Here is a 13,557-nt window from a genome sequence, read left to right as displayed (position 1 = left end):
ATTCCTTGTTCAGGAGCAGTGACAGTCCTGCTGAAAAATACTTGTGATAGTCTCTGGCTAAAAATAAACCCTGTGCCAAGAGGAATGTCATGCAACAATGGCACAGAGTGATACAGCCCATGCTGTCCACTGGGCTAAAATAATAGAAACACCTACTCAGCTTGCTTAAAAATCTCTTGTCTATTCCCACACAAACACCTGCCTTCATTTGTTGAATGGATGAAATTAACAGTTAAAACTGGTGGGAAGTGGTAATTTGGTAGCTTGTAACTCATTTTGTGGAGAAAAGGGAATTTAGGCAGCTAATCCCAGGTGTGCTGTGAGGATATCCAAGGAGTGCTGGGGGTCCCCAGCTCAGAGAGGCCAGGGATGATCTCAGCTCACAATGTATCCTGACACAAGGGGTGGCATTGGAGTATCTGGGTATGGTCTTTAGGAATGCAATATATAAGAAAAGTGAAATGTAAATATACACACCTATATTTATATATTTTAATATATATTTATATATATACATTTAAAGTGTTTTGATTGACTTTGGCAGCTGTTCTGTGTGTGATTTTTCAGTTTTCTCTGAACGATTTCAGGCATGCAGGTATGTTAATAGAACACACATCTATAAAACCTCCTGTGCGCTGCATCCCACTGTAACAACCTCAACAGCTCCTGGCACTACCAGCTCATCCCTTTACTCACACAAATTTGCACATGAATCCAAAGATCTATTTCAGAAGAGTCTGAACTGCTGTGACAATGTGCTCTGTGACATTTGACCAAATATTTACAGAAAGGCACCAGCCTGGCAACTGATCCCCACATACAGTTGCCAAACAACTGGGAGAGCTGGGGATATGTTCCCAGGCTCTCAGGGTGTCCCCTTTCCCACGGTGTCCCCTCTGCCATGGGATCCCCTCTTCCCTGGGACCCCTCTCCTGAAGGACTTTCCTCCCATCCAGACCAAGCCAGCTGTGACAGGAGCAGGACAAACCCCAGAGCCCCAGAAATGCCCTGTTCATTCTGCACAGAAAACGCAGTTTAACACAACAATTTTATAAAGTGTGAAATTTCCATGAAGAGACAGATGAAATGATTTTTTTTACAAGAAGTAAATACCTTGCATAGCACTTGTATTCTTATACCATTTCATTTATGAAAATATACCAAAAAACAGTCATCAGTTTCCATATCATATTTTTACTCACTCTTTGCAGACCTTTGTGTGGGTGAAGATTCATTCGTGGGGACGCTTGGGGAAGGACCCTGGGAAGGGCTGATCCCATCAGTTGGCCCTGCCAACACAGCAGCTTTGCTCACACTGGCAGCAGGTGAATTCCTGGAGCATTCAGATCCTCGGCTGTGTGAAGCAGCTGCAGAATAATTGAAACTGGGGGTGTGGGGGGAATAAAAAAGAATAGTAATTGCAGAGCCTGTTTGCAAACAGAGAAGATTGAGAAACTGTGCTGTTTGTGAGGGCAGTTTGAATAAACATCTCCACAAGAAGCACTAAAACATCATGAGCAATGTTTGTAAGCAAGTAAATTCTTCAGATGTGATGTTTACAGAATACTGAGCTGTACAAATTTCTTTGATTAATTTTTATAAGTTTTATTGCAGTTTCATGTTTGGAATGTGTAGCTGTCATGGCCAATCTTACAGCAGAAATGTGTACATAATTCTTTTCCTGTTTCTGGTTTTAAATGTCCTTCCCAGGGAGGCTTTACAGAACAAGTCTTTTGAAATGATCTTTATTTCAAATCAGTTAGAACATATCCACAATTAGAACATTTCCATACCTATCCTTTACTTGGAGAGGCTCTACATTGCTCCCATAAATTTCAATGCCATACTGGTGACATTCAGATACATCACAGGAAATGAAAAGGGCACTAAAAGAAAATACATATTTATAATTCATATTTCCATTATGAAGGAACACTGTAGCCCTTGTAAGGGAGCAGGTGTTTGCAGTGGCTCCTCCATGGCAGCAGATGAACAGAGTGTACAGCATAACAGCTCTGCTATTTTTGCTCTCACAACACCACAGAGGCCTTTGCACGGGGACTCATGTTCCACATGTGCAGAGAGCAGAAAATGAAGCTCTTGCATTCGAGACATAGGAACGAGAAGAGGCTGGAAGCACTGAACTCCAGCACAAACACCCTGACAAGGCATGAACATTGTCTGCAGATCCAGCTGATCCTTGGAGCTTACTTCCTTTCGTCAGCTCCCCAAATCCTTCTGGCACAGATTCCTTTCAGCTGTTCATTTTTATTTCAGCTGCCTTCCCTTATGCCCTTTTTTAAGTGCCCAGTTTCTCAGATTTCAGTTTCCTGCCCCAAAGGTCACTGAAATAACCCTTCAGATTTCAGACAGCAGGGCCAAATCTTTGCTCACCACGGCGCGTGCTCAAAGCATTCAGGGAAATTACTGCAACATTGTTCATTATGAGCCCTATTATTGCACTACACAGAAAATCTAATTAAATAAAGCAAGCTGACATGAATAAAATCATTAACAACTCATCTTGCTTTGTTTGAGACTGTAGAAGGCTGAGCTGAATTTCGGGATAGATGGAGCCAGGCAATGATCTAGGGGATATAACAACACTGCATCCATCTGGGAAACTCAATGAGGCTTAATCAAAATCAAGCTCCAGGTTTCAGTAGATGAATCCTGTCCTCAGAAGGTCCTGCCTACCTAGCACTGTCAGCGCTGCATCCTTCATTACTCAGACTGGAGGAAAATCATGGGCCAGGATGCCGTTATGGTCTTGTTTCCAAAACCCAGTAGTGGAAAACAGCAACCAAAAATTACTGTGATCTTGCTGTCAAGGTTTACTGGGTGGCCTTGCACAAGTCTCTCAATTTCCTTGGGACATGTTTATCCCAGTTGGTCGCATGAGAAAATTGTTGTCATCTACATTAACAGCAGACTGTGGAATACAAACATTACCTGGAGTTGTAAATACAATATGGATAAAATACATATATGGATTTAGTACGTCAGACACAGATTATTATTGTCAGGAAGGGTCTGGTCTGCAAGCTTTTTGACTTTAATAAGAGTTTGATCACACTACAACACAGTCCTTGCTGTAAGTACTGCAATTTGTTACATGTAAAAACGTACGCACTTCATAGAGAGCTACAAAGAATCGCAGGATCACAGAATCATTTGGGCTGGAAAAGCCCTCTGAGACCACCGAGTCCAACCATTCCCCCAGCACTACCAAGGCCATCACTAACCCATGTCCCCAAGTGTCACATCCAAATGGCTTTTAAATCCCTCCAGGAATGGGGACATACAGGAAAGAGTTCCATTAAGCAGGGGATTCATTCAGGCTCTTGGATTTTGGTATGAGGCTGATACAGGAAACTCAACAGAACCAGCTGCTCTCCGTAGCATTTCCTCCAAATAGTTCCATAAATTTTCTAATCTCCAACTCCACAATGATCATTTTATTGGGAATAAGAAAGACCACCAAGGATGACAGATGCATTAGAAATGTAATGGGCAAATATACGCTACCTGTGGCTCAGTAGAAATTACTGGAAGCTGATATATGTAAAAGTGTTTTATTGTCAAGTGTGGAGTCCAAGAATGTGTGTGAACATGCACAGACAGAGCCCTGTGTGAGACAAAAACACATGGAAAAATAATTAATATAGCTCTGTATAAATAAAATATAATTTGTAATGATTTTCATATTTTATGTTACACTTAATTGCAGTTTAAAAATGAAAAATGGTACAAATTCAGATATTTCAATACCTGTGGAGTAAATCCATTAAGCCTGCTGACATTATCCAGGTCTAATATTGATCAAAATGCACCTTCTAAATTTCAGGCAAAAATATTCACTGTAAGAGGAAAGTATGAGGTGGCATAAAGACTTAAAGCAGTGCAACATTTCTTACCTGGTAAATTTTTAAAACCTTTGCCTTGAGATCTGAATGTTTCATTTCCCAACAGGTGATTCCCGATACCCTGCTCTGAGCTGTTCTTGGGGCTGGACATCACTTGCTTCACAGCTTTGCACAAAAAGCTCAGCTCACCAGGAGAGGAGACCTGAAACAATCCGAGTGGTGCCTCTCCCCTGTGCCCTCAGTGGGCTGGCAGAGCCTGGGACACCCACTGGCCCCAGGGCCAGCTGTGCTAGTCGACAGCTACCACCAGGAGAAGATTCCTGTGCTTTTTTTTATCTTGGAATGCACACTGCTCCCTAAACCACAGCAGCTGCTGCTGGCCCAACCTAACTCAACCTTTTCCAAAAGCTGTTCAGTCACTGTGATTTTCCTCATTCGCTTTTCCCAATGCTTATGTGCCAGAAGCAAATCCATTTCCTATTTATATCCAGATTGCTTTCGCTAATGAAATCAATGCACGGTGCTTAGGGAATTCAGAACAAATGCAGCTGTAACAGTTAAAGTGGATAATAGCGTTAAAAGGATGCATTTTGCTGTTACTAAAAACCCAGAGAGCTCTCCTGGCAGCGCAGCACAACCCTCAGGGAAGCCTGTGCAGAGCAAAGTTGTTCTCCAACTCAAGGTGCAATGTCTGTGTCAAACATTTGTTTCTCCTAAAATGTTTTGTGTAACAACAGATGAATAGATCATGCAAACAGATGACATGCAAACCACAATTCCATGCTCTATGACTATTTTTACTTTGTGACTTTATGCATTTATCTTAGACCCGAGTGTTCCCAAGCCTACTGCTGTTTCCATTGTTTCCATATTTCATAATGACTTTTAGAACCTCTGTTTGCTCAAAAGTTCTCCTTATTTCTTTGAAGTCAACCCCAGCAGTTCCCAACCTCTACATCTAGCTCCTTTGCCCATCTAGCTTCTTGCCCAGAAGAAATCCTCAGGAAAAATACTGTGTCTCTTGGGAGGTTTCTTTATCAACGTGGAAGAAACCTGGTGCAGGTTAAAGCAGGGTGGGTAATGCTCAGGAGATGTTAACACTGCTGCCTTGTAGATGGCATAAAAAAGGTGCCATTTGGGAATTCAGTCAGCAGGGACATAAACACTGACATCATGAAACATTAAATAAAATATGAAAACCCACAGATAAATGCAAGAGAAAAAGATGCATCGTGTTTGCAGTCAAATCACACTTATACCGCACAGCATATTTTTAAAAATAGCAGATTTATCTGTTTGGAGCTGGATCTTGGGCACCTAAACTAGAAACAAAAGGACTTTATTACTATCTTTATTAGCAGAGAGTGGAGAAGGGGAAGAGGGAACAGACACTGTGTGTTTCTCTGAGGACACAATGCTCACAAATGTGAACCTGTCCCATGTCTGCTCCACCGCCCTGCAGGAGGGTCAACCCTCACTCCAAGGCCTCTCACAGTTCAGTCTAGAGAAATATAAAACCCAGGTTTTCATGTGGCACACATCAGTCAATCTGTGGTAACAAAAAGCTGGCAGCTGTCCAACCCCACTGCCAGCATCCAAACAACTACCAGTAAAAAAAATAAATCAGTATGTCTTGATGACAGGTGCTGACCCAGTAATATGAGTCAGTAGAGAGAGAATGATCTCTCATGCCAATCTTTTTCCTCTGATGAAAAACAGGAAAAGATAAAAAAAATTACAAAATAAAAGAGAAAAAAATATTAATACTTAAGACGAGATGTCTTGAACTAAAAGCATTTTTAATAATTTTTATCTCTACCTAATTGAAATTGTATTGCAAAAAGGCAGCACAAAAAGAGAGAAACATAAGTTATTGTTGTATTATTCCATTTTGCTGGAGCTAATATTCTACCCTTTAAAAGCTTTTAAAGCAGCTTTCAGTCAAATTTCTAATTAATTTGTTCTGTATCATATTCCTACTGACAAAAACTACAAGACATAGTAACATGTACTCCACAAAAGTCACCAATTAGTGCTTTCAGATCTGAAATATTTCACTACTTTCATCAAAAGAACACTTTATCTGCGTTTGCTGCATTATTAATGTTATGCTACAACACCACCGTTAATGTAATTTCTTTATTATTACTTCAATGAGATCAGAGAAAAGATCTGTGTACTTTTTCCTCAGGATTCTTATAAGCTGTGAAGTAATCAATCACCCACAAATGAAAACAGATTTGTTCAAGTACAGTTCATTCTACAATCAGACTTCTCTTTTTGCCTTTGTAGACAGACTTCATCATAAATTTGCTTCCTAAACTTCAGCATGCCTTCTACATCTTTGTAGGCAAGCATTTCTTCAATAGACAAGAGCCGAAAGCCACTCAGTTTGAAAGGTGACATGTGCTGCACAGAATTCAACATCTTCAGCGACATCCTAACAGATTCACTTAGAGTAGAACAAACAGGAAAAATCCTCACAGTCCACAGCCCCAAACGCGTGTTCCCACTGGAGAAGAGCTGGTCCGAAGCCTCTACGCTCCAGAGGTCCAGGCATTTTGCTAAGCTGGCTCCAAAAAACTGGAGCGAGCGTATATCCGACAGCAATTTCACAGTCTTCTTCAAGTCGTCTCCTACACCAAACACCATGGTGACATACTCAATTTGATCATTAATTTTCACAGTTACTGAACTCAGGAAGCAGCGTGAGGGTATGTCTACACTGAAACTTATGTAGGACCCACTAACAATGCTGCTCTTCCCTACCGAGACCTCAGGCCCAATCCTGGAGTATTCAATGACAGACCCAGGCCCTATCACACATCTGGGCTCAAGGATGCTCTGGATGATGCTTGACTGATCTGAGGTCTTGGCTGTGTCAGGAAAGATGCTAAAAGCCACAGGCAGCAAGTCAAGCTCAAATCTCAGTTTGCTCTCAGCAGTAAAATGAAATAAATACTCCTGAGTAGTTCCAATGTGGTAGAACTGGGAGTTGTTGAGGACTATGACATTGAGGGCAGTTCCTTGCAGGAGGGAGTATAACTGCTGACGCACTTCCACCAACCCCAAGTCCTCCTTGGTGACATTACTCATGTTTTTGGTATAATCTGGAGTGGCTCCGGGTCCCAGGGCCTGGAGGAAGTCACCATATGCATCTATTTCATAGCAAAGTGTGCCCATCTGCTTATAGAACATCAGTAGCTGCTTTGCAGTGAGGTGATCCATGTAGAATATGCTGTCTGTGTACACACACTCCGAGGCCATTCCTGAGTCACCGTGGTTCCCAGAGGAGCAATGCCCCCTCACGCACACTGCACCGCTCTGACGCATCATCTCCATGTCAGGCTTGTGCAGGAAACGATGGCAAGATGCATATTCCACTCCTCCTTTTCCTGAAAAACTGGACGGATCTAAGACAAACACCCCGTGAGTGGTCCCGACTGCCAAATCTGAGGGGTGAGCCAATGCGGTAAACCCAGGTTTGTCCAACGCGATGGTTTCTGTCACTTCAGTGCTGTACAGCTCTATGTCATCCGAACACGTGACGAGGATTCCTGGTTTCATGTGACGGGGGAAGTCGATGTACATGGCCAGCTTCAGCTCCAGCATCTGGTAAACGGGATCGCCGAACGGCAGGGCCGTGAAGATCTTCCCCAGGGCACTTGCACTTGGCAAACGCTGGCTGTAACCACCTGGAAGAGAAAGAGAATTTTAGCTACACAGAGACACTGTATGCAAGTAAGCAAAAAAAAAACCTAAACCTATACAGCTATTTCACAGGTACACATAGGCATTAAAAAACCCTCTGCTTGGTCACATACCAAGTATTCCTTAAAGAATGACAGATGTGAAGAAATCAATCATTCTTCTTCAAACGTTTCCCAAAGCAGATTTGACCTTATGTCCAAAACCCAGCCTGCCTTAAATAGCTCATATTAAAATTGTTGTTGATTTTGTTATCTTTAGTTTGTTTCAGAGCTGCCTGTTGCTGAAGTGTTGAAAGCAAATGACACTCATTTTTTGGTTGGAAAAGAGGAGGACCCCAACACTTCTGATGGGAATTTTAGTCCATCTCAACTCAGTTGAGTCAAACAAGTAGAGTTTTGGTCAGGAAACTTATCACCTGGTTTCTTTCTCCTCTAAGAACTGATGTTCTTCCACTTCTGGAAGTGTCCTGACTCACTGGATAAGAAGGCAAGTACTCAGCCTGGCCAAAGCTATAAGGAGCCTGAGGTCCCCTCCACCCTGAGAGGGCCACATTCCTTAAACGGGTATTTCAAGGCAGGAACTTAAATCACACTCCGAAATACACCTCCTTCTCACTGTCTGATTGAACAACTTGAGTGCTGAGAAAAAATGCTGAAGTGACAGTAACATCTCCTAAGCACCAACCTAACTTCAAATGATCACACGCATTGGGGTGACTTTTCTGAGGGAACTATATTTCGGAACTCTGACTCCTCTGTCATCATATCGTTTTAAGGAAGGGAAAAAAAAGGGTACAGTTTTAGAGTGAGAAATGTAAAACTGAATTTACCAGAATGGATTAGCAGCACAGTGAAGGAAGCCCACTGATCACCATACAGATCTTCCAAGTACTGAAGAACATGAAGAGCTGATCCACCATTTCCTAAAGAAAAAGTATTTTAGTATCTGTAAGAAGAGCTTCAATAACACCTGCTCTGACAGGTGAGGTGTACTGGTGTCCAGCTGAAAAAACCTCCCACACCAGCACCGATGGGACAGTCTTTCTACCCTATTGTGGTTGTTAAGATCATGCACAGAAGCTGATGGACAGTTCCTCCAGAAGCCTGTGCTCTCCCAGGGCAGAGCATCCTGAGCAGACAGCTCTTGGGAAAACTGTTTTTCTCTCCCAGTCACCTCTGCACAGGCCAAACATTTGAAACATTTAATCAATTGAACAGGACATAACCCGGCCATAAAAACCAGCTCCTGTAGGAAACAGGTCACACAAAAGCTCATTAGTGGCTTCAAGGCAGTGTTCAGAAGTACTTCTGACATTTACAGTAAGGAAGTAAGGAAGGTGTGCGATACGAGGAAATGGTTTGGGATATTTCTTATGCTCTTACAAGTTAAAGCTGCCAGATTTCTGAGAATTAATCTCTGCCTATTACTCTACACTGCAAATAATACTGATATTAGTTACTTTGTACATCAAAGGGAACAGGAACGAAGAATTACAGGATGGCATTACGGGCAGTCAGGCTAGTTTCTTCTAGAGTTTTGCTGCCCACTGGGTAATATATTAAAATATAATCAAACCGTTTAAGCAATCAGATTAAGTACGAATTTCTAAAACACACGAGACAGTGCTATTCTGTATTCATCGGACACACTTTGAGGAGCTGTACAGTATCACCAACACGCCCATTCACAAGCACCACGATGGAGCCCCAGGTTGGCTCCTGCCACGGCCCCTCCTGCCCGTTACGGCCGCACCGAACCCTGCCCGAGCCCCCCGAGCCCTGCCCGGACCCCCCGAGCCCTGCCCGAGCACCCCGAGCCCTGCCCGAGCACCCCGAGCTCTTCCCGGACCCGATCCCTTTCCCTGCCCGCCCCCCCGCGAGGCGGAGCCGCGGGGAGATGAGGAGCGGCGCGGCCGGCGCTCGGAGCCCTCTCCCCCGCGGCCCCGGCCCCGGGCCAGCCGCACGCACCGATCCTGGGCCCCGGCGGGTCGGGGCACACGTGGTATCGGACGCCCCTGGGCAGCTCCCCCCGGCGCAGCTTCTCCGCCAGCTGTTCCCGGAACGCGCCCGCCTGCGCCGCGTCCGCCGCCGTCAGCACCACCACGTCCCAGAGCTCGCCGGGCCGGGCGGCCGCGCCTGCGGGAGCGGCCCCGCTCAGACAGCGCCGGGGCACGGCCGCGCCCCGGCCCCGAGCGCTCGGCAGCCCCGCGGGCCGGACCCGCCGCCCCCCGCCCGCCCATCCCACCTCGCAGCGCCGCGAACCGCGCCAGCCGCCGGCCCGTGTCCTCCCGCCGCGCCGCGCTGCGCCCGCCCATCGCCGGCACTGCCGGGCCGGGAACCAGCGCTGCCGCCGCCGCAACGCGACCCGGATGCGCCGGCGGGGCGGGGGCGGCGCGGAGCCCTCGGGCCCGCCCGGCCGGGCGGGGAGAGGCGGCTCTGCCGCGCTCCGGGCGGGGGTTGCGGCGCTGCGGCCCCGGGAGCGCTCCGAGCGCTCTCGAGGAGCAGGAGGAGGTGGATGCCTGGGTTGTTAATCTAAGTAGGAGCAGAATCCTAATCGCGCACGAACCCGTCCGCTTAACTCTGTCCTGCCCGCTTAACTCTGCCCTGCCCGCAGCCGCTGGTTGGTGCCTCCTCGGCCCCACCTGGAGCACCCGGGGCGCACTGGTGAGCGCGGAGCAGGGCTACGATTTGGTAAACGGACCTCAGCCGCACTGATCGCAGGCATCACCGTGTGTTTTATCTGCTAGCAGCTTGTAGGAGTCACGCAGCTGATGGTTTTTCCGGCTGCGGTTCCTTGCCCTGGATATTGTGGGTTTTTTATCTGCGGATTCCATCTGAATTCAGAGTTTGCTGGGATTACAGATACCAAATACAAAGAGATGGGAATGAAAGGAGGGTTCGCCTTTATAAGATCTCATTATACACAAATCTTACAATAAAAAGTAAAAGCGCTATAGAAGCTAGCGGAGGAAAGAAAAAGAGTTTATGAAGTTAGAAAAAAAGTTACAACAAATCCGTAGTTTTTCATGATTGTAAACTGCTGACAGAGAAGATTAAGAAAAAAAAAGTTGAAAGCTTAGCTGTGCTTTCTCGGTGTGAGACTTTGCTGTGATGCAGGTGATAATAGCCCTAATCAGAGCAATGCACACCACAAAGATCTGTTTTATCCTTACTTGCACTCTTGACTCACTCCAATAAGGACTATGATCTGTTCTGTTGAAACTACACCTGTGCTCTTTTGCACTGAGTTTTCATTGCTTACAGCATCTGAGATATGTTAAATAAGCTTTGAAGAGTTTAAGTAGGGATTTCTTAAATTTTCTAAAATTTCAGACTAGATATTTCAGTAATGTTAAACGTTTGCACATGGCGGTTCACTTAGTTACAGCTGCAACAAAAAGATTTAACTCCCTTCATTACTATTCTGCGCACTGCCTACTTCTGTTATCCTGTGCAATAGTCACAGAGGCAGTGGTTACAGCAGAATTCCTTTACCTGAACGTGAAGATGTTATGTCAGAGACGAGGATAAAGGAATTAACAGTCAAAGCACAGCTCTAATCTGTGATAGGAAATACTCCCTGTGCCATACTGTTAAACCGGAACATGACACCAAGGGGGAGCACCACTCGGCTGAAACCAGGGAGTGCACCAGGCAGAACAATCCTTTCTAAGAAAAAAGAACTCTGTAAACAGAGGAACGAACCCTTCTGAGAATTCTGGGAAAGTCTGATAAAAACAGAGACTACATGTAGGAGATTGTCACAGAGGTACAGACTGATTGAGGTTGGAGGGGACTGCTGGAGGTCACCTGGACCAGTCCCCTGCTCAGGTAGGGCCACCCAGAGCCATGTCCAGGTGGGTTTTGAGTATCTCTGAGGGCAGAGACTCCATCACCTCCCTGTGGTACTCGGTCACCTCACAGTGAAAAAGTGTCTCCTGGTGTTGAAGGGAACCCTCCTGTGTGCCCGTGTGTACTTGTGGCCTCTGCTCCTGGCCCTGGGCACCACTGGAAGAGCTTGGCTCCGTCTCCTTGGCTCTCTCCTGCCGGTACCTGTACACGTCGGTGAGATCCCCTGAGCCTGCTCTGCTCCAGCACAGCAGTCCTGGCTCTCCCAGCCTCTCTTCAGAGCAGAGGTGCTCCAGTCCCTTCATCTTCGGGGCCCCTTGCTGGGTTGTGCAGTATGTCCCTCTCTCTCTTTACTGGGGAGCTGGACCAAGCACCCCCAGGGCCCCCCCCTCCACCCACTGTCAGTGCTGCTCCCAACACAGCCCTCACAGCACTGGCACCTCATTGTTGTGATCACACAGGACACAATCCAAGCTAGATTTATCCCTAAGCAGGTATCCCTTCACTCCCTGCTTTACTAGATTAATGCAGTAATAAAACAAGCACAGGTATTTGTTTCTGAGCACAGTTATTCCATCAAATCCCATCAAATTGTGTGTCTCTCCCAGGAAGAGGTTTCCCACACCTGGGGTATGAGCAGCAGTGACCTGTGCTGCCAGTGGAGAGCCTGAGTTCTGGCACCTCAGATGGAGCATGCTCAGGCTCTGAATATTTATGGAAGTGCTGAGATTTGATGTCACTTTTGTAATCTGAACTGAGCTCTCACAGAGGAGCAATGAGAAACCACTTGTTCTCAGCAGTGATGGATCTGTAACACCAGACGTGCTGCTCAGCTTAGCCTGGCTAAAACAGCAACAAAAAACAATTACTGTAGCGTAGTCTCTGGTTTAGCTCAGATTTTCCATAATCCCACACAGAACAGTAAATATCTGGTATTTCAGGATGAATCAAATGCGTTGATGAGTACTGCAAATCTGTACCCTTACTGGGCCTTTTTCTTAGAACTGGATTTTAAATGCTTAATAAAAGTGGGAGGACATGCCTACATGGTTTAGTTTGCAAAATATGAATAGGTGTTGTTCTGGGCTGCACCGTGCAGGAAGAATTTCTTCATGGAAGGAGTTGTCAATCATTGGACAGGGCTGCCCAGGGAGGTGGGTGGAGTCCCCATTCCTAGAGGTGTTCAAAGAATAACTGGATGTACTTTGGTCTAGTTGACAAGTAGTGATGGGTCAAAGGTAGGACTCAATGGTCCTGGGGAACTTTTTCAACCTAAATGATTCTGGGATTCTGTGCCCAGGATTGGCAGTGCCTGGCCCTGCCCCATTCCCACGGATGTGTTCTCCCCTCCCCTCTGTCCCCACACCTGGCACAGCCGTTGTTCCTGGCTGCCAACCCTCATTAGCGCCATCTCTACTTAATTAGTTTTCTGGTTCTCACACATGCTTTGGGTGTATTTTGCATAAATTATCTGTGTATCTGTGTCACTGCATGCTGGTGGCAAGGACACAGGAACCCTCCTCCAGGCCCCAGGTCAGCTCAGGGAAAGATAACTTATATGTGTTGTTATTAGTATAGTACCAGATATTGGTATATATATTGTTATACAGGTGGTATTATAAAAAAAGGGAATACAGCTCAGAATATTTGCCTGTAAACAGCCTCCCCCCCCCTCCCCTAAAATTAGTCTTTCTGAATGGAATAAATTAATTTTTTTAGCAATACACAATTTGGTAAAAAAGCTTTCACAAAAATAGAGATAAAACATTTTCTAAAAAAATAAGACAAATGTTAAGTATTTTCCAGGCACATCAGCTGTGCCTGGAGCTCCTGCGCTGGTCTTAGTTATCCATCGAAGGTAATATCTGCAATTTATTGGAGATAAAGCAATTGAAATGCTCAGCACAAGATAAATGGTCTTTTTAGCTAGAGTATAGAGTCCATAATTACAGTGGGAACAGATTAGGAAAAATAGCATTCCATCATTTCTCCTGTTCGACATTTACAGAAGTTCTGAGTATTTATTTAATATTTAAACAGCCCATCTCAGGAATGTTTTCATTGTTTGATGTGGTCGAGCACTTCCCTGACACCCTTCATCATTCACCCAGACTATTTTTGTAGGCATACAT

At 45.4% G+C, this 13,557-nt stretch overlaps 1 protein-coding gene across 1 annotated transcript; it reads right to left on the bottom strand.

Moving 5' to 3' along the window:
- Window positions 1-5,991: 5,991 nt before the first annotated feature.
- On the bottom strand, window positions 5,992-12,836 carry FPGT (fucose-1-phosphate guanylyltransferase). Its single transcript, XM_051797580.1, has 5 exons — window positions 12,792-12,836; window positions 9,822-10,257; window positions 9,545-9,712; window positions 8,407-8,499; window positions 5,992-7,561 (listed from the first exon to the last, which is right to left on the bottom strand). The coding sequence occupies exons 1-5, from the start codon at window positions 12,834-12,836 to the stop codon at window positions 6,111-6,113; spliced, it is 2,193 nt and encodes a 730-aa protein (XP_051653540.1). The 3' UTR covers window positions 5,992-6,110.
- Window positions 12,837-13,557: the final 721 nt, after the last annotated feature.

This window comes from Manacus candei, unplaced genomic scaffold (assembly GCF_025592945.1).
Source record: "Manacus candei isolate 608988 ecotype Guabito, Panama unplaced genomic scaffold, ASM2559294v1 h1tg000005l, whole genome shotgun sequence".
NCBI lineage: Eukaryota > Metazoa > Chordata > Aves > Passeriformes > Pipridae > Manacus > Manacus candei.
Note: the sequence above shows the minus strand (reverse complement) of the source record. Positions and strands in the feature narration are given on the sequence as shown.

Bases quoted from the DNA above. Each gene is read 5' to 3' on its own strand.
- FPGT (XM_051797580.1), bottom strand. From the start codon at position 12,836: ATGGCGCTAATGAGGGTTGGCAGCCAGGAACAACGGCTGTGCCAG. The intron at 10,258-12,791 runs GTGTGGGGACAG...ACCAAATCGTAG, and splicing joins AGGAACAACGGCTGTGCCAG to CCCTGCTCCGCGCTCACCAG. The intron at 8,500-9,544 runs GTGCGTGCGGCT...CTTTTTCTTTAG, and splicing joins CCCGCCGGGGCCCAGGATCG to GAAATGGTGGATCAGCTCTT.